At 43.6% G+C, this 21,117-nt stretch overlaps 1 protein-coding gene and 1 non-coding gene across 2 annotated transcripts in view; one reads left to right on the forward strand and one right to left on the reverse strand.

Moving 5' to 3' along the window:
- The window catches only part of Fbxw12 (F-box and WD repeat domain containing 12), a 32,692-nt gene extending 21,321 nt beyond the window's left edge, over positions 1–11,371 (reverse strand). The window contains exons 1-4 of the mRNA XM_004638673.2: positions 11,251–11,371; positions 9,247–9,284; positions 4,384–4,547; positions 3,874–3,992 (exon numbers count right to left, since the gene is read on the reverse strand). Coding sequence (XP_004638730.1) covers positions 3,874–3,992; positions 4,384–4,547; positions 9,247–9,284; positions 11,251–11,340 — 411 coding nt within the window. The 5' untranslated portion in view covers positions 11,341–11,371. The remainder of the gene's footprint in view (positions 1–3,873; positions 3,993–4,383; positions 4,548–9,246; positions 9,285–11,250) is intronic.
- On the forward strand, positions 10,494–10,598 carry LOC111818758. The gene has a single exon (XR_002822673.1). It is a non-coding gene; the product is annotated as a small nucleolar RNA U13 (small nucleolar RNA).
- Positions 11,372–21,117: the final 9,746 nt, after the last annotated feature.

Here is a 21,117-nt window from a genome sequence, read left to right on the forward strand (position 1 = left end):
TGGTGGCGCATGCCTGTAATCCCAGCTCTTGGGAGGCTGTAAACAGGCAGATCAGTACGAGTCTGATCTAGTAGTAGTGAGACCCTGAACACACTGTAGACCCGTCCCTAAAATACAAAAAATGAAACAAAACACAATACAACCAAACAAAATTAGAAACATGGAGAAACTTTAAGTGCATTTTGCCATATCAAAGCCAATCTGAAACGGCTACACACTGTAATTCCAATTGTTTTAGTTCATTTATGCTGCTATAACAAAATGCCTAAGACCGTTCCCAAAGAATAGAAATTTATTTCCTCCGGGTAGGAAATCTGAATTCAAGCACTAGCAGGTGTGGATGTCTGGGGAGTCTCCAGAAGGATGAAGTTTACATGTGGAAGACTGAAAGATCAGAGCAGGAATTCCAAGTATCAGTCCTCCACTCCTTGTTTCTCAATCCCAGAGATTAAACCTAGGCCCTACACACTGAGCTATATATATCCCCAGTTCTTTTTTATTTTTAATTTTGAGATAAGATTTTGCTAAAGTGCTAAATTGCCCACACTAGGCTTGGATTTACGACCCTCAGCCCTCAGGCTCCAAAAGTGCCGGGGGGTTATAAGCATGTGCAATCTCTTTCACTTGGGTACCTTACCCCACACAGGAGGGCAGAAACCTCCCGAATCAACTCTCAAACAGTATGCCTTCCAAGCCTGTTGCCCTGAGGATTAAGTTTAACATAAACTTTGGAAGGCACAAAAATATTCAACCACAACACCAACTCTACAGCTAAATTTTTTTTTTTTTTTTTTTTTTTTTTTTGGTGGAAACAGGGATTGAACTCAGGCCCTTGCATTTGCCAGGCAAGCACTTATTCTGAGCTATCTCCCCGGCCCCTATCTGAATTTTTAAAAAAGAAAATAAGATTGAAGGTTTGCTCAGGAAAAATATTAAAGCTAGGAAGCCAAGCAGAAAGGTAAGTAGGACCTCTGACACTCCACACTGATGCTCCACACTGGAAATAAGGAACACACTAAAGTAGGTGTTGGCAAACTATGGCCCATTGCCAAACCTAGCCCACTGACTACTTCTTGTCTATAACGTTCCTCCATGCAGTTTTTTATTTTTGAAAAAATTTTACACATGAAAATTATGCAAAATTCACATTCCAGTACTCATACTTATTGGAATATGATCACTCAATTTGCTTAGATATTGTATGTGGCTGCTCTTGTGTCGCAGTAGTTAAAATAGTTGTGACAGACTATCAGGGCTGAAAAGCCTACAGTATTTACTAACTCGCACTTTTATAGAAAAAGCTTGCTGCCCACCCCCAAAGTACCTCTCTCTCACATGAAGACATGTCTGCTGTGGCAACTGTGGGAGGCGCTAGCTCTCAAGGCTTCTTGCTTCCCAAGTGGCCCTAAAGCCACTTGCTGTGGCAAGTGGACACAGGTCTTGCTGTGGACACAGGTCTACAAACTGCAGGCTGGTCTCTGAGAGATGACTCTATGGAGAGTCAAGATGGAGCTGAACCCTGAGCACAGCAGGTCTCTGAAACACTCAGCTGTCCTAGTCAGTGGTCCCTCACTCACCTGCTGTGTCTCTGTGTGCTATGTTCACTGGGAAAGAACTTATCACCTGCTAGAGGGAAGAGACACTGCCAGAAAACCGAATGAACAGTGAGATTGTTGCAGGCAGCCAAGTTAGATAGAAATATTACAGGCAGTCAGACAGGGTTAGGCCCTTGAAGGAGATAACATAGAAGACAAGATACCTTACAACTGTGGGAGGGACAATACTCCTGCTGTGGGTCAGACCTAAAGATCAAAGATCAAACAAATGCTGACCTCCCTAAAGATAGGCATCCAAGACTGATCATCACCCTGAGGCGGCCAGAAGAATCATTAATCCTACTACTGCTACTGGATGGCTACCTGATAAGAGTCCTATTCTACATTCATGCCTGCTTGCTATGTGAATTGCTTCCCCATTTGGTCTTGGACTTAATCAATTTTACCTGAGCAATGGTGCTTATAATCCCATTGGTTGACCATAGTTTTGTCCCACCCCACATCCACCTAAGCGAGTTCCCATTCTCTCCACCTTAGCCCCCATGGTTTTACACTATAAAAGTCCCTGGAAGAGACAGCTTCCTGGGGACAACTCACTCGGGCCCCCCTCCTGTCCTCTCGGACAGGAGCTTTCTTTCTCTCAATAAATATATTCTGCTCATAACCTCCGTTTGTCCCTAAAATTCATTCTCCGATTTTAGAGAACATGAACTCGTCCAGGTCAGGTCGGGAGATCATTTTTCCCCTATATCACTTTGATGTTCCCTGTATCATTCGGAGGTCATCCACCCAAGATCAGTTTTTCTCCCTGTATCAAGATGAGCACACACGTACCCAGAGATTATTTATATAACAAAGTAAGGTTACCTTGTCTGGTAACCAGGTTTGGGGGCATTAACTCAGTGGCAGAGCACTTGCCTAATAGCTCTAAGGTCTAAGCAATGCCACAAAAATAGAAATAAGACATTAAAGGTGTCTGCTTGTTGAAGGCATCAAAAAGTGTGAAGTAATATAATTTCCAGGGAAAAATTTTTTTCGGGGGAGGGTGGAGTACCAGAAATTGAACTCAGGACCTTGTGCTTGCCAGGCAGGCACTGTGCTGCTGAGCTATATTCCCAGCCCCTAGAAAAAATAGTCCTTATAGGAGATTGGGCTCCATCTGTGTATGGCTCCAGGCAGAACTTCTGGATTTGTAGACCACATGTCAAGTTTCTGAGATACATTCCCTTCTTCAGTCTCAGCTTATATTTTTATAAAGTTAGGATAATGATAATGAATACCCAGTTTGGTTGCTGGAGTGAAATAATACATATGAAAACTAAAACTGTCAGTATAGGTGATAACAAAATGATTAGAAAATCACTCAAGTTATCCAGGTTTGCACAAATGGGTGAACACAGCTGTTATTTACTCATGAATGTATTTGGTAGAGGGTCTCACTACAGTTTGGACAGTAATGATCCTCCTGTTTCAGCCTCTTCAGTGCTGGGATTACAGGCGTGCGCCATCACACCCAGTCTTGGTGGTGGGCTCAGCATGCCCAGGGGTGGGGCTCGCATGTCATGTGGTGCCGGGGATCAAACCCCACTCCCTGTGCTTGCCTAAGCAGGCACTTAGTCCACTGAGCTATCTTGCCAGCCCCACAGCTGTTATTATCCCAGTAAAACTGTCAGGGCCAGCATCCATGTCAATGTGGAATCACATGACTGGGTAGTTTCTGGTCAAAGCCCAGTGTTGCCTGCAATGGAGGCTCTTTTTGGGGGGGCGGGGGGGCTAGCTCAGTCTGCCTTAAGGTCTGGTGCAGCTTTGGAGCTGGAGATCGAACCAATCCCTGTGCCTGAATGAGTTTGCCCAAGCAAGCACTTTATTTATTTATTTATTTATTTATTTATTTTTTTTGCAGAACCAGGGATTGAACTCAGACCCTTGCGCTTGCCAGGGAAGCGCTTATTCCACTGAGCTATCTCCCTGGCCCCAAGCAAGCACTTTAAACAACTGAGCTAACCCACAAACCCTCGATGACTGCAATGACGGACAAAGAACTGCAGAACAACTGCCACTCTGTGCAAAGCTGTGAAGTGTGTCTCCTTGAGGCAGCTCAGGAGAAAGCCAGCACACTGTTCTGTTATGACTGGTTGCATTAAAATGCCAAACACATGTTCATCCAGACATCATCTGGTGACTGGGTCTCTTCCCAGTTTAGATTTCCCATTTACAATAAGGAACCCCCACTCCCTACCTAACTGGGTAAGCACAAGTGCAAAGTAAGTATTCAGTCAAGCTCACCATCACTTTCCCCTTCTAACGGCCAGCTCACCTCATGCAAATCCCAGGCACGCACAGTGCAGTCTGAGGACACAGTGCAAATCACAGACTTCTCCCCTCCATCAAACCGGTACTCATTGGTTGAGATATAGGCTAGCCGCTCTATATATCCTGTGAGAGGGAAGACATAGATGGTCTGCAATCTTAACACTCAACTGGTGAAGAGGGTTGCTAGAAAAATCACTATTCTTTGTCTAGTTCAAGAACACGATGAGCGCTTACTCGGGAAAACAAAATGGGAAAGAACTGGAACTTTCAAATTATAACTGGGTTCTATGTGAATGGCTCTTGACTCTTAGATCCTGTTTGTACAGTCTGAAACATAAATGGTCCCTTCTTCACAGGGTATTGTGTGGCTCACATAACAACCCAGAATCGCTCAGATATGTACTCAGCAAGTAGCACTTCCAAGTCACGGGCCAAATGCCAGATCCTACAGGACTCAGCCAGGAAGAGCATGAGCAGTGAGAGTAGGCAGAGCTAACACAGTCCTTCCTGGTACCTGTGTGCCCAGCAATCGCTTTGCAGATGAAGTCCTTCCCAGGCCGCCCAGATGCCACTCGGAACTCCAGCTCAGACCGGCAGAGATAGTACTGTTTCCACGTTTGTGTGCCCAGGACCATCCGGGAGGCTTTGCAGGAGGACCAGCGACTCACACACAGATGCCTAAAAAAAAGAGAACCTCACTTCTAGCACAACATAGCTGTTATGGAACTAAGAGGTCGGTCTAGCTTTGGATCCTACCTATGGCATTTATTGAATTTCAAACCTTGGACAACTCCTGTTGCCTATCTATCTAGGTTTCCACTTCCTCTCCTGCAAAATGAGGAAAATGATTGACATTGAATGAGTACTACTCTCTTACATATCCAACTGACCTTCATAACAACTTTATAAAGTAGAAGTGCCCATTCTAAGCATGAGGTCAAAAAGAGAGAGATTAAACAGTGGGATTCAAATGCTGGGTTTTTTTTTTTTTTTTCAAAAGCCAACTCTTATTGTTGAATTATCTACTTCTCCCTTCAATTCCATCAGCCTTCCACATTTGTTGTTGTTACTGGGGCACACGCAACCATTGTATCTTCTTGACGGATCTATTTATCATTACAACCTTCTTTGTTTCTAGTAATAGTTTTCATCATTGTCTATTTTAGTCTGCTAGTAGGATAGCCATTCAGCACTCTTTTGGTTGCGAGTCACTTGGAGTATCCTTCTCCATTCTTTTATCATCCTATCTGTGTCTGGGTCTAAAGTAGATCCCAGAGATAAAGTATTCCAGTGACGGAGCACTTGCTTGCTTTGCTTCTGAAAAAAAAAGCATGCGTGACGTCCTGCATTTGAGGTACAGTGCTGCAGAACAAAATAAAGGATGTAGACAGCATGAAATTGGTCGATTTCACTAATTCTGTGGGCTTTTGCCTTTTTTGAGTATGATTTAATGTAATTACTGCTAAGATAAAATATATGTACATCATTTTACTATTCATTTTTTAGATCTTGCACCCCTTTCCCCTGTTTTTCCAAGATTGTCCTCTTTTGTGTTAAATACGGTTTTCTTTTTAAATTATTGCCATTTTGAATAAGATGAAGATATTGTGAAAAGCTCAGGCTATAGCTATTAAACCTAACATACTTATTACTGCTAATTTATCACATTTCTAGTATACTATTTTAACTCCCTGGTCAACATACCATATTTTTGAGTTACTTTTTAGTGGTTGTCTTGGAGATTACAATTTTTTTTTTTTTTTTTTTTTTTGCAGAACCGGGGATTGAACTCAGGCCCTTGTGCTTGCCAGGGAAGCACTTATTCCACTGAGCCATCTCCCTGGCCCTGGAGATTACAATTTAAATCTGAACTTTAAAAATACAGCTCGGTTGGGCTGGGGAGATGGCTCAGTGGAATAAGCACTTCCCTGGCAAGTGCAAGGGCCTGAGTTCAATCCCTGGTTCTGCCAAAAAAAAAAAAAAAAAAAAAACAGCTTGGATCAATACCAATTTACTTTCACAAGTATATGGCACATTTGGCCCTACATAGGTCCACTTCTTCCCTGACTTTGTCATACTAACACCAGGAGACAGAGGGACAGGCAAGGGCTTGGGTGAACTGAGTAAACCACAGGCATGTGAGATAAGCCTTGGAAAAATTGGAATGGAAGGAAAAAAAGCCTAACCAGTGTCCCAGTGGCAAAGGACCAATAAATCTGCTGAAGACAAGCCTAGTAAACAGGGACAGTTGCATACCTTCCTTTTCCTGTGCAAAGACTACATATAAAACTCAAATTTGGATGCCTCAATGATATCCTCCCTTGGGGCCCACTGCCAACTAACAAGAACTTTCCTTTTGTTCTAATAAACTTTATCAGGTCCTTTCCTCACTGCTTTCCTTTTGGCTTCATTTTTCCTTCATCCTCAGGACAAGAGGGATGGATGTGATCAAAGTAGTACTGTCATAGTTACATCTTTATAAATTCAATGCCTAGTAAGAGATTCATAGTACTTTAAGCAGTTGTCTCTTAAAACTGATGGGGGGCGACCGGGGAGATGGCTCAGTGGAATAAGCGTTTCCCTGGCAAGTGCAAGGGCCTGAGTTCAATCCCTGGTTCCACAAAAAAAAAAAAAAAACTGATAGGGGGCCCTGCCAGCCCCACCTCCACGGTACACTGAGACGGCAATTGAGACTGGGCAATTGAGGCTGGACATGGTGACACGCACCTGTAATTCCAGTACCTGGGAGGCTATAAACCGCAGAATCACTACAAATCTGATCGATCTAGTAGTGGGACCCGAACACCCTGTAGACCCTTCCCTAAAAATACAAAAAAATAAGATAATAAAACTGATGGGGGGAAAGTTACAAATATTACATTACTCATATATAGTCCTATACTTTACTGGCCCTTTTTATTACTTCCACTGGCTTCAAGTCACTAAGTTCCAGAACAGAGCAGCATGTTCTATGGGAGTGGTGCTCAAAGTAAGTGGCACTTGCGTGGAAAGGTCTGGGGGTCCTGTCAAGATTCAGGCTTTGAGCACTTAGGGGACACCAGAACTAACTGACATCCTCTGGCTCCAGTCTAGCTCCTGTAAGAGCATGAGTTCAGATGAGGAATAAAAGGCCCACACTCCATGTTCTAAATAAGCACAACAAAATTTATGTCTGACATCACACCCTGTACATTCACTGAGCAACTACTTCTCAGGCTATAACCCAGTCAGTGGAGAGCCTCTGACTCCATGGGAAAGATTCTTAAGCCATATAGGACAGCCTATAGGCAAAGAGGGCCTCCAGGGCTTCCAACATTTAAAACGGGAGGATTTTGCAGGTCACAAGTCATAACTTCATACTGAACAGTTCAGCACAAACATTATGGAACAGTAACAAACTAAAAATTCATTAGTGATGTAGCCTACAGAAAGCTGAACAGCTTACAGAGGAATCTTGAGATAAACATGACATGTGATACTCTGTGGTGAGTACGTGATGTGTGGAAGAGGTTTTTTTTTTTGTTTTGTTTTGTTTTGTTTTTTTTAACTTCTCAAAGAAATATATATTTCACTCAGAGGGCAAAGTCCTATCCTGGCTTAGCAGTAAAGATGAGAACATAAACTAGGCATCTAGTCTGCATTGGTATCTCACCCAGGTTAACATTTGAGAAACACACTTGGCAAGACATAACTTTGTCCACTTATCTACAAAAAAAAATTCTAGAACCATGTTATGTTAAATTGAAGGGATAAGATTAAATTCTAGTGAGGGGCTGGTGAGATGGCTCAGTGGTCTAAAACACCTACTTAGAACAAGCTTAGCAAAGCACAGGGACCATGGTTCAATCCCCCAGCACCACATGCCAGCCAGCCCCGCCCCCTGGTGGGCTGAGCTGGCCACACACACACACACACACACACACACAAATAATTAAAAAAATTAAAAAAAAAATTCTAGTGAAAGTTCTCTTACTTCAAACTAAAGAGACTATTTCTCTAATATCAATAATAAAAAATAAGAAACAGAACAGTGTTATGTAACATTGCAAACTACATATGGAAGGTTGGCATTTCTGAAATCTCACATATCTCAAGGTATAATTACCCTAAATATAAACATTCCTCCGTGTTTTGTAGAACCTTCATGTGGGAACAGGTGTTTCCCACCATGAGTGACTACAATTAATTATAATAATTTCTTGATAGTCGAGGCTGTACTGTATTCACCAGGAGATAAAGAGTTCTGGCAGGTTTATTTTCCCTTTTTTCATTTTTTTAGCTTCTGACAGTTAATTACTGGTACAAAATAAAAGACGTCATGTTCCAAAGGAGGAATGAATTAGAAAAATTTAGTACTTTAATGATTATGTGTTGTCTTTTCTTTTTAAGAAACTTTTTCATTAGCATTTATAGTACTTAATGATTATATGCAATGTAGGAGTTGGTATATGTACACAATATATTGGGGGCCTGCCCCTTAGCTCAGTTCTTTAAGTGGCTGCTTCAACAAAGCAGTCAGGCTCAGGTTGCTGTGGTTCGATCCCAACTCAAGCCAGCCAAACCTGCCCTGAAGGCATTCGGAGCAAAAAAAAAAAAAAAAATCCTTATTCCACATACATCATATACCTTAATTTTATTTGCCCTTCCCTTCCACATGTAGATCCCCTTTCCATGTACATAAGATCTACCTCCCTGCTTCCTATTATCTTTTATTTTGCTCTTTAAATTATTTATACTCTAGGTTTCTCATATAAGAGAAACCAGGCAGTATTTAAGCTTGCATATCTGATTTCACTTAACATCATGGTCTCAAGGTGCACCTATTTCCCCACAAATGACTGAAACTTACCCTGCTTTGTGGCAAGGTAATACTTCATTTTATACAAATACATTTTCTTTATCCAAAAATGTTTTTTTCTGTTCTGTGAGCTATATCATACATATTCATATTGCTATGCTGTTATACCAAAGCTGGATTAAAAATAATTAGATCATATTTCTCTGGGTTTGTCTTGTCAGCCAGGTGCCTTCATTTGCTGTCTACTTCTGCCCCAGACAGTGGTAATTCTACCTTCTATCAATATCCCACCTGACAGTCTCCTGCCCCTTACTAGAGTTTCCAAATGATGCATGCCAGGAATATTTCTTTCTTTGAACTCAAGAGAGCCAGAAATGCTGAGTGCTCAGTTTTATCCAGTGCACCCTACTCATACATACCTAATTTCTTTTTTTTCTTCCTTTCCTTTTTTGAGATAAGGTCTAAGTTACCTGGCTGGGCCCAAACTTGATATCTTCCTTCCTCAGCCTTTCAGAGAGTTCTGGGACTACAAACATGTACCAACATGCCAGCTATGTCTTTTAATCTTCCTTTACTCACCTCCACAGTTCCTTGGTCTGTGAAATCTCATTCCAGACCTAGAACAAGGGAAAGAACACAGTATCTGATCAGTCAACAGCCAACACTTAGCTCACCAAGAGCTAAACCTCACACAGCCTGAAGTCAAGAAAACTCACTCTGAGGAATTAAGACACAAATCTAGACAAACAGAAAAAAACAATCAAATGAATAAAGAGAGAATCAGAAAGGGTCAAGAGGAATGGGGTAGGGTGTCAGAAAGTGATTAGCAATTAAATTTCAAAGGATAAGTAGTTGTTCTCTAAGAGAATGGCAGAAGCATTATTGGGAGGCAGAACAGCAGAGCAACCAGAATCTCTCTAAGTATGAAAAAAATGGGTGAGAAATTGCTCTAATCAGTACAGTTCTGGTTGGCGAGAAATGGGAAAAGTAGCTGAAGACTGGCTCAGACCAATTTCCAAAAGTGTTCATAGCAAAAATAGTGAGAAGCTACTTGAGAAATTCAAAGAGGAGGAGCTGGGCCAAACTGTGTTTTAGGAAGATGGCCCTGGCTACTGTGAGCAAGAAAAACTGAAAGGACATCAGAGACCTTACATGAAAGGTGTACCAATGAATATGTGGGCTAAGGCACTGGCCAAGGGGAGGGCCCAGAGATGCCAAGACCGCAGAATGACACCAGCCTCCCCACAGGGGAACACTGTGCAGGCCCTGCTCTGGAAACTCCTCCCTGCTTAAGTACATTTAAGAGGTTCAGGATGTTTTCCCTTGGTCTTCTCTGGGTCGTGGGGCTTAATAATTTCAGTAAACAAGGCTTTAGAGCCTTAGGTGCTCCAGCCCTTGTGAAGGTCCCCTCCCAGGAAGGTGATTTCTAAGCTCTGGCAGAAGTAACTGTGATTTTATTTCTTTTTCTTTTTTTAATGTATTTAGTACAGGGTCTCACTATGTAGATCAGACTCATAGTGATTCTCCTGTTTTCAGCTTTCCAAACGCTGGGATTACAGGTGCACACCACCATGCCCAGTCTCAATCTCCCTCTCAGTGCACCCTGGGGGCGGGCCCAGCACAGCCAGCACCCCAGCCACTGTGCTCTGCCTAAGCAAGCACTTTAGTCCGCTGACCTATCTGGCCATTCCGCAACTGTGATTCTCTCTGAGCTCAGAATCCTACTTCAACAGGTCTCACTCATCAGCCTGATCAAAATTTCTCAGTCCTTAGGTCTTTTCGCCTAGTAAGCATGTAAAACTGGTGGTATGCAAAACCCAATCAAGATCCTTCGGTTCATAAGCGTGATGATTGGGTGTTCATGTCTTACAATGCATGAGATGTGCCTCCCTCAAACCTTGTTACGACGTGGGCACATTACCCGTCTGACATGAGAAAAAAAAAAAAAAAACCAATCAAGCAAAGACCTAAACATTTTCCTTCTCTATAGCTTCTACTTCAAAACCCAGCTGAAATACATGTGTAATCTGCTCTGCAAAATAAATGGCACCCACCTTTAAGAATCCTTCAGTTAGATCCTAGCCTTCACAATGAGGCAAGAAGATCTCATTAGACCCATGGGGCAATTGACCATGAAATATTGGTGCTACCAAAGGGTTCTGTAATGCACCTTTCCTTGAAAATGTGCTTAACAGCCAGGATACCACTAACACAGCAGTGCATGACTCTGAGGCTCACCTTACGCCAATCAGCCTGTGATACTCAGCTTATCACTAAAAATGGAATGGAAATCAAATACTTCACTTAATATACTTAAAACTATAACTATGGCCTTGGTTGCCTCGGGGGAAGAGCACCAACCACTGCTGAAGAAACGCAGGGAAAAGGCCAGGGTTAAGCGACCAGAGTAGCGCTACATTTAAAAGCATAGCACTGGCGCAGGGGAGTCCCGAAAACGAAACCACATTCATTCTGCAAGCTTCCTCCAAGGCTTTCCGTCCTCGGAGACCGGTTTTCGTCGATGAGGAGACCTGTCGTGCGCCTGCCTTGGAACACATCAGTGACCACAAGTCAGGCCCTCACCTTGTTCACCTGTGCCACGCACAGCAGGTCTTGGGCCCTTAGGAAGGAAAACACGTGAAGCAGCTCGTCTGGACCTAACTGCGGAGCCATCGCGCTCCGCTGTCTGACGCCCTGCGCCAGTCTTCCCGCTTCCGGCCCCGCCCCACATAGTAACCCGCCCACCTCGCCACATTTCCGCCAGAGCGGGCTGCCGGCCGGTTCCTCAACGCTTTTGTTCCGTGGGGAACCGCCACCCATACAGCACATTTTGCCCCCCCAGGGGTTAAATGCCGCCCATAAATTACGTAGAGAGCTGCTACAGTCGGCCTGACCTTGCCCTTTGCCTTGACCTTGACAGAAACCTGTCTCTTACCTTTGCAGTCACTGTCTCTGGCACCCACTTTGCCTTGAAGGTGAACCTGACCATGCTCCTTCTTTGGCTTGGCTTTGCCTTCACTCAGCCCCAGCCTTCCACACTGGCGATGGTTCTAGCCCTCACTTACTCTGGCCTTGACACTAGCCCAGGACATCAGCCTGTTCTGGTCCTGTTTTGGTCCACATCAGGGGTAAGGATGAACTTCGAGTTAAGTGTCAAATTCATCAGGGTCACTGTTGAGATGACAGTGTTCAGAGACACAATGATGAAGGTGAAATTCAGAGTACGGTGCTTTGTCCAAAGGCAGAGTTTTGCTGGTGAAGGAATACAGTGAGAGAGGTCACGACTACGATCATTGTCAGAATCACATTCAACTCAGTGTGAAAGAAGTTTTGGGGCCAGCATTAATTTCAAGATCACGTTAAAGTCAAGTATGGGAGCAGAAATCAGAATAAGAGTCCTGGTCAGGGTCAGTGACAAGGTGAAAGTCAAATTCAGTTCATGACCAAAGTAAAGTTTAGGGGTAGGTTGTTGTTACAGCTTGTATCTAAATGTGCCTCCAGAGCCTCATGTGGTTATAGTGTTGTAGGCAGCTGAGTTGGACAGAAATACTACAGGCCGTCAGAGAGGCCGGGCCCTCCAGGAGACAATATGGAAGATAAGATGCCTTGCAACTGTAGGAGAGACTCTGGCTGTGAACTAGATCTCAAGACCAAAGATCAAACAAATGCTTACCTCCTAAAGATAAACATCTGGTATTGATAATCACTGTGAGGAAGCCAGGAAGAATCATTAATCCAACCCCCTACAGGATAAGGCCCTGTTCTATATTCATGCCCCCTTGCTGTGTGACTTGCTTTTCCATTTGGTCCTAGATTTAATCCATTTTACCTGCCCAATTGTGCTTATAGTCTTACTGGTTGACCATAGTTTTGTCCCACCTCATGTGTGAGTTCCCATATTTTCCACATTATACCCTCCTCACCTTAATGTTTTGCTCTGTAAAAATCCCTAGAAAAGGTAGATTACTGCCTTGGGTCCCCTTCCATACCTCTCTCAGGCAGAAGCTTTCTTTCCCCCAATAAATATATTCTACTATTAACCTCCATTGTTCCCAAAATTCATTCTTCAGTTTTAGCGAACACAATCTCATCCCAGGTATCTTTCAGGTTGAGAGTTTCATTCCCCTATATCAATAGGATAGGGCTTTTCTAAGGTGGCTGGAACTCAAGTGTGTGATACTAGGATAAGAGGACAGGAAGGTTTGATGCCACTGTGACTTCTGCTGGAGTGCTTATCAAGACTCCTGTCTCAAATGAAAAAAGGTCTATAGCTCAGTGTAAAGGTCCTAGATTCAATTCCTACCACAGGAAGGGTAGGGAACAACACTTCTATTGCTGCCCAATAGAAGAACAACACTTCTATTGCTGGCTCCGCCCCTGGGGCTTGCTGAGATGGCAATGAGACTGGGTATGGTGGCATGTGCCTATCATCCCAGCACTTGGAAGGCTGAAAACAGGAGAATCACTATGAGTTGGGTCTATGCAGTAAGACCCTGTAGACCCTGTACTAAAAATACACACACACACACACACACACACACACACACACACACACCAAAAACAAAACAGGGTATTGCTGTGTAGTTTAGACTGGCCTTGAACTATGTACCACAAGTGCTGGAATTACAGGTGTACACCACCACTACTGGCAAACTGAGTGGTTTAAAACAACATACAATTATTATCTTACATTGTTGGTCATAAGTCAGGTTTGATTCTCAATGGGCTCAAATCAAGGCATTAACTGGGCTTCATTCCTTATTGTAGGTTCTCGGAATTAGTTTCCTTGCTCACTACAGTTGTTGGAACAATTCAGTTTCTTATGGATTTAAGAATGAGGTTTCCATTTTCTTGCTGGCATCAATAGAAAGCCATTCCCAGGTCCTAGTGGCCATCTGGATCCCCTGGCTTCTGGCCTCTAACTCCATCTTTTATTTCATCTCTGAAAGCAATCAAGAAAAGCTCTTGTTAGAAAAAAAAAAATCTCTGCATGTGATTAGGTTGGTGCATAATCCAGGATATTCTCCCATCTCAAAGTCAGTACCCTTTATCATCCACAAACTCCTTTTTGCCACGTGTATCAGTCCATTTTCTGACAAAATTCCTTCAACTGAGCATTTATGGAAAAATGGAAGTCTTTTTAGCTCAGTTTGGGAGCCGGAAAGTCTGTGTGTCTGTCTTCTGCTGAGGACCTCATGGAATATGGCATCATGGTGTGAGTACATGAGAAGAGATTACATGGGAAGACAGCTAAGTAGAGGGATTCAAGGGCCAGGTTTCCTCTTTTATAACTTGATTTCATGGAGATTGAAGGGTCATATATGAACTATATTAATCTCTCCTGAGGGTTGCACTCACAGTGACCTAACCACTTTCCACAAGGCTTCAGTTCTTAAAGATTCTACCACATGAACATAGCTAGACTAGGGACCAAGCCTCCAGTACATGAAGCTCTGAGGGACATACTCAAACCATATGTGGACCACAGCACCTTGTAAGCCAGCATTCATAGGTTAGGACATGGACATATTTGGGGGTGACATTATTTTGTCGTCATTATAGGTCAAGGTCAGAGTTAGGGTGGAAGCTAATGTCTGGCTTAGGTTCAAGGTCAGGTTAGAGGCTGAGCTCAAGGTGGAGATGGATCAGGATTAGGACAGTGATCAGCCTTGAGATGAGGGTCAGTGTAATGGTGAGGGTCACTATCAAGGTGAAGTTCAAATTGTTTTTTTTAATTAAAAATTTTTTTTTAAGTTTTTTTTCTTTTTTTTGTATTTTTAGCGAAGGGTCTACAGGGTGTTCAGGATCTCACTACTAGATTGGACTTGTAGTGATCCGCCTGCATACAGCCTCCCAAGAGCTGGTATTACAGGCACACACCACCACACCCAGTCTCAATTGCCTTATCAGCACGCCCGAGGGGGTGGGGGGGCTGCACAGCAAACCTGAGGATTGAACCCCTGGCCTCTGTGCCTGCTTGCAGGCGCTTTAATCCACTGAGCTATTTGGCCCGCCCTCAATTTCATGCTGAGAAGCCAAATTCAAAGTCAAATTCAAGGTCTTGGTGGGATTAAGGTGCCTAAGGATGAAGGCCCAGTGAAAGATTCTGCCTGAGGGTCAATGTTAGAGTGAGGAAGTGCCATGGTCAGAGTCACTGTTGAGGATCACAAGCAGAAACTGTTAGAATAAATGCAAGATTCAATTTCAAGGTCAAGTTGATGTTATTAAGTCATTCTTAAGGTCTGAATGCGGTTGAGTTCTGAGCTAAATTTGGTGTTAGGATAAAGGTCAGACACAAGTCAAAATTCGGATTAAGCATATGTGTGTATAATTCAGTCAAGTTCAAGATCAGAGTGGATGAATCACTGTCAAGCTTTTTGGAATAATGGCCTGCTACAAAGGCCTTGAAGCTGAACTGCTACAGATAGTTCTCCCTGCTGGTCTCATTTTTCTGTTCATGAGAAACTGATGCCTGCTACCTGCACCAGTGTGGGAAGTGTGCACACAAGCAGAGAGACACCGCCATGTGGAACGTGCAGAGATTCACAAGGTGAGCTTCCTCTCCAAGTGAAGAGAAGTGATTCTCCTTTCACTCTGGCTTCTTCTACAAAAGCTGGAGATAAATGGGATCCCTAATAAAGCTGTTCAGAAATGGAGCAGGAGAAAAGGGCTTCTTTGTTGGCTTTTCCACAGGGGATTTATGTTCTCCCGAGAGCCCTGAGCAAGGCTTTGTTTTTATTTTTATGTTGTTTCTATAGGGAAATTTCTCATCATTGAGCATGCCAAGTGAATGATTAAAGCAGCAGCAGCAGAGCAGCTGTCAGGGGAGTGGGCAACTGACAGGATTTCACAGGGCCATTATGCTCCACTGCCATTACATTACAGCTGTACCTGTACATCGCTGTGGCCATAGCCACCAGCTTTCTTGGGGAGCTTAGCTGTAGAGATATAGATTTGAGACAAAAGCCTGATATCCCAAGAAAGCAGGGAACAATGGACTGAGCCCCAGGAGGGTTGCTGTCTGTTTGCAAATTCCGGGCAGGCTGGGACCCAATGTAGCAGATAATAACTTCTCCTGCAGGCGCCCTGTCCTTTGATCCCTTGCTTGGGATGTTATTGGCTAGCATTTGTGTGGACCTAGTGTTAGGCAACTGGTGGAAGTCAACAGAGATACTTGCATTCACTTAGGTAATTATGCACATTCCTTAGCCTGCCTTTACCCCTCAATAAATGTGAGATGCTTCCGAGGCTGGGGGGGGGGGGGCTCACTTTGAGAGAGACTAGTCTCAGTGAGACCTCTGAAGCTACATTCATCAGGTCTTCTCCTCGTTTCTTTTGGCACCGACCTGTAACGTACAACACTTAAGCTACACAGTTAACCCATTTCACCCTAGGAGGTGGTTTCCTCTCTCACCACCACAAGTGTTACCCTCACTGACCGGAAAGGCACTGAGGTAAATGCACAGTACAAACTGCTGATACGATTGCTGACATAATGTTTACCGTGGCCAGTGTTGTAGCTCAAAAATCAAATGACAAGGAAGCAAGTCCAAAAGTTAAAAGAAGCGCTTTATTTTAACTGGTACCCAGCGGCGGTCTCTATGCAAGGTGCAAAGAGGCGTGCCGGGCATTGACAAGGGGTCAGTATTTAAGCTTGAAAACCGCAAAAACAGGGAAGGGGTGGAGAGGAAGAAGTGGCAGGGTCATTAGTTCATTAGGTGGTCCTTATTGGGTGGGGTGCTGGAATCAGCAATCATGGGGTACAGCAAGTCATTAGTTTATGGGGTGGTTCTGTTGGGTGGAGGTGCTGAATTGGCAGTCATGAGTACATCGAGTGGGCGCATTGGGCGGGGGTGCTGAAATCACGCGGAGTTCTGTAGGACAAGATAAAGTTTGGGGAACAGATATCATAAGACTTAAGTCACAGGGGTGAGGAATTGGAGGAACTGGGAAATTGGAGGAGGAATTGGGAGGGGTCGGCGCCTACAGAACAGGAACTTGGCGAGGTTAGAAGGGCAACAAAATGGAGTCAATTTTAACAGGGTACAACAGCCAGGTGGATTTGGAAAAACGTTTTCCACCTAAAGTTACCAGTTGTTCTCTTTTCCTAAATTCTCTCCCAGGTTCTAGAACAAATTCGATCATACATAATTCTCAAATACTTTGTCTTAATCAGTATTTCTCTCACTAAAAGTAGTAATTGCATAGTGCCATGGGCATGATTTTATTTTAGTGGGTTTTTTTCCATCTTAAAGGGAGTTAAGGGCTGGAGAGATGGCTCAGTGGTCTAAAGCACCTACTTGGAACAAGCTTGGCAAAGCACAGGGACCGCGGTTCAACCCCCCAGCACCACATGCCAGCCAGCCCCGCCCCCTGGTGGGCTGAGCTAGCCACACACATACACACACATACACACACTAAATAAAAATGTAATAAATAATTTAAAAAAAAATAAAGGGAGTTAAGTGAACCACTTATTTTGTGGAGAAATGAGTATTACTAATATCAAATAATTCTTTGACAAACTATTTGTAAACATTACTTATTCATTAGTGTTTGATACATTTTTTATTTGTTTTGCTTTTGTATTTATGACAGGGTGTACAGGGTCTCACTGTGTGGATCAGACTCATAGTGATCCTCCTGTTTACAGCCTCCCAAGTGCTGGGATTACAGGCACATGCCACCACGCCTAGTCTCAATCACTGGCTCAGTGCACCCTGGGGCAGGGCCGGCACAGCAGGAGCGGGGATCAAACTCCCAGCCTCTGCTCTGCCTAAACCGGCACTTTAATCTGCTGAGCTATTTGGCCGGCCCTCTGATAGTTTTTAAATATCTGTTTTGAATCAAATTTATTATTACAAAAGGTTTAGGATTTTATGTTCAACTGTACAAGCCCCAATTGATGTACTGCAATTTACTGTGCTCCAAAAAATTATCAGCACAACAGTATTAAAAAAAAAAAAAAAAAAAGCATGTCAGCATCAGAATCAAGAGTGAAGTTCAGAGTAGCATTCAGTTTGAAGATCCAGACAAGTTGTTTTTGTTTTTTTCATTACTGGGAACTCATCTAAATCATTTATACTGAGCCACATTCACATTCTCAACTTTTTTTGCAGAACTGGGGATTGAATTCATGCCCTTGTGCTTGCCAGGCAAGCACTTATTCTACTGAGCTATCTCTCCAGCCCGTTTTTTGTTTTGTTTTTGTCTAGTTAAATTTGCCAAATTGCCCAGGTTGGCCTCTGAATTTGTAATCCTCCTGCCCCAGCTTCCCAGAGTGCTGGGATTATAGGCATGCAACACCAATGCCCAACCAAGAAATACATTTTTAATGTTTTTTGTTAATATATTATGTAGTTCTCTTCGTAGAATGTTTGTTTTCATTTTTTTCTTTACTGACCCCACTTCACTGTGGCTTCAGAGGCCAGATGGGAGCCTGCTCCACTTGCGGGGGTCAGGGCTGTACAATGTGTTTGGCTCACAGAGACCTCAGACATAGCAACCTATGTACCAGAAGCAGCGGAATGTGGGGAAATTTTTGCTATTTCAGGGTCTGGTGCGGCTTGTGGAGCTGGGGATCAAACCTTGGTCCTATGGAACTGACTGCATTTACCCAAGTGGAGCTTCAAACTGAGCTATTGGGCAAGTCCCCTCCATTTCTTTAGTGGCTACAAGGACAACTTAGGCTATGTATTTCTTTTTTTTTTTTTGTGGAACTGGGGATTGAACTCAGGCCCTTGCGCTTGCCAGGCAAGCATTTATTCTACTGAGCTAACTCCCCGGCCCCAGGTTATGTATTTCTTAAGTGACATCTTTTTTGGGACAGGGTCTCATTATGTAGCCCAGGCTGGCCTCAAACCCCTACCAATCCTTCTGCCTTAGCCTTCTAAAAGCTGGGATTATAGCACCACCAAACCTGGTTGGTCATTTTGGTCTTCCAAGGATTTGGCCCATTTTTCTTTTTTTTCTTGGTCCATTCTTCTAATGTGTTAATTTTATCAGTGTACAGTTCATAATGTTTTGATGTTTTTAGTTTTTTCTTAATACCCACAAGTAGTTTACCAAGCACCTCCTACATTCCTAGCCAGGTTACAGATTTCCTTAGATAACACATATAAAAGTGCCATGAAACAAAAGTTGCATTGTTTTCGAAATGGGGAATATGATACTCAGATAATGACTCCCAGCTGTAGCAAGAGTTGCCTGTCTTCATTTTTATTTCTTTCCATGTCTAAAGTCTTAAAAGCCCAGGCAATGGAAACTGAAGGAGCAGAAGCTATGGTGATCAGGAGAGAGGAGAGCAGACAGAAAAGCCAAATCCAGACTTAAGGTTTCATAAAACCTAAGGTTATCTATGATTCTCAGATGGTACCATGTCCCCGTGACAGATGACCTTGAAGCTGAGCTTGACCACCGCCACAAAATTGTGAACATTCTCAAAAGGGCTATTGACCTCAGCTGCTTTCAGCCGAATCCCAGGTGCTAGCACTTGATTTGCCTCCTCCAGGAAGTCCCTGGAATTGGTTCTCATCAGTGAAAGAAAAACACAGCCACACACACTCATCTTCTAGGGGCAGCTGGGGACCAAGTTACACAGTGACCCCCAGGTTAAGAAAGGTGAGCCAAAGTAGTGCAGTGTTCCCACTTGAAACCAGGCATCAATCCCTGTGGCTGGTGTCAGCCTCTATCAGATACAGTTTCTGGCAAAGATCCCTGAGGATGTGGTTCTGCTGGGTGAGGTGCCCACTTTTTCAGCTGCCTCTGGAGGCAGAGATGGGACACGAGAAAAGCCTCTGGGTCTTCCTGGAAGCAGCGCTGTGTAGCTCTGCTGGAGTCTGAATACAGCTGTTCCTATAGGGAGCCAATCAGACCCCATGCATGCAGCCACTGGGCTGGGCAGGCTTGGATGGCCTCTGCCAAGCCAAACCTTGGGTCTTGTGGCTGTCCAGCCTAGAGGCAGGAGGCACCTTTGGCTCCTCTGTGGAGGCTCTGCAGAAATCTGGTCTCCTGCTAGAGGTAGCCATTTGCTTTTATGCTGCAGGTAGTGACTTAAGTCAGGAGGGTTGAGAAAAGCAGTGGCCCCAGGGCCTGGCTGTGTGAATCACTTGCAGTAATTGGCTGCCAGGCTTTCCCATGTGAGGCTGGGCTTAAAGGAGCCAGTTTTTTTTTTTTTGTTGTTGTTGTTGTTTTTCCTTTTGTCTTAGCAAAGTCACTGCCCAGGAGCTTGTTTGAGCTATTTTTTCTTCTTCACTTCCTAGTCCTTGTCACTATGGGATGGCCCATTTTTGACATTTTCTTTTTTTTCTAAATGTATTTGGTTGTTGCAGGGTCTCACTATGCAGCTCAGACCCATGGTGATCCTCCTGCTTTCAGCCTCCCCAGTGCTGGGATTACACGTGTGCGCCACTACGCCCAGACTATGGCCAGCTCAGCCCACCCAAGGGGTAGAGTTGATGTGGCATGTGGTACCAGGGATCAAACCATGGTCCCTGAGCTTGCCTAAGCAGGCGCTTTACTCCACTGAGCTATCTCCCTGGCCCCCAAAATTATGTTGATGAACTAGCTTTCCACTTTTTTTTTTCTGTTTTTTGTTACAATATGGTCTGTGTATTTTCCTTTCTTCTCTATCTGATCTTTTCTCTTTTAAAATATTCATTTTTTTTGAGAGAGAATTGCTGTTGCTCAGCTGGCTTTGACCCATATTCAAGCAATCCTGCTCTTTTCCAAGTGGCTGCAACTACAGGTGTATACTACCATGCCTACACTAAAAAATTATCAATTAGGGGCTGGTGAGATGGCTCAGTGGTCTAAAGCACCTATTTAGAACAAGCTAAGCTAAGCAAAGCACAGGGACTGCGGTTCGATCCCCCTGCACCACATGCCAGCCAGCCCCGCCCCCTGGTGGGCTGAGCTGGCCACACACACTAAATAAATAAATAAATAAATAAATAAATAAAATACATTTAACAAAAAAAAAATTATCAATTAACCTCTAAGTACTGCTGTAGCTACAGCACAAACACTGCTATATATCATTAGTGTCAATTCACAGTACTTTCTACTTCCCATTGTTTCTTTCCTTTTTTTGTATTTTTAGGGAAAGGTCTACAGGGTGTTAAGGGTCTCACTACTAGATCAGACTTGTAGTGTTCTGCTTGTTTAGTCTCCCAAGAACTGGGATTACAGGTGCGCACTACCACATCGTCTCTTTTTGTTGTTTGAGACAGGGTCTACCTATGTGATTCAGGCTGGCCTTCAGCTCATTATATTTGCCCAACCTGGCTTCAAACTCATGGTGATTCTCCTGCCTCAGCCTTCTGATTGCTGAGATTACAGCAAGGACTGTCAGGTTTACAGGCATGCACTCACTAGTTCTAGTCTTAATTTTCTATTAGGTGTATTTCTTAGTTTTCAAGAATACATAGATTTTCTTACTTTCCAGTTTAA

The sequence above is a fragment of the Octodon degus genome, unplaced genomic scaffold, assembly GCF_000260255.1.
Source record: "Octodon degus isolate 3935 unplaced genomic scaffold, OctDeg1.0 scaffold00100, whole genome shotgun sequence".
Taxonomy (NCBI): Eukaryota; Metazoa; Chordata; class Mammalia; order Rodentia; family Octodontidae; genus Octodon; species Octodon degus.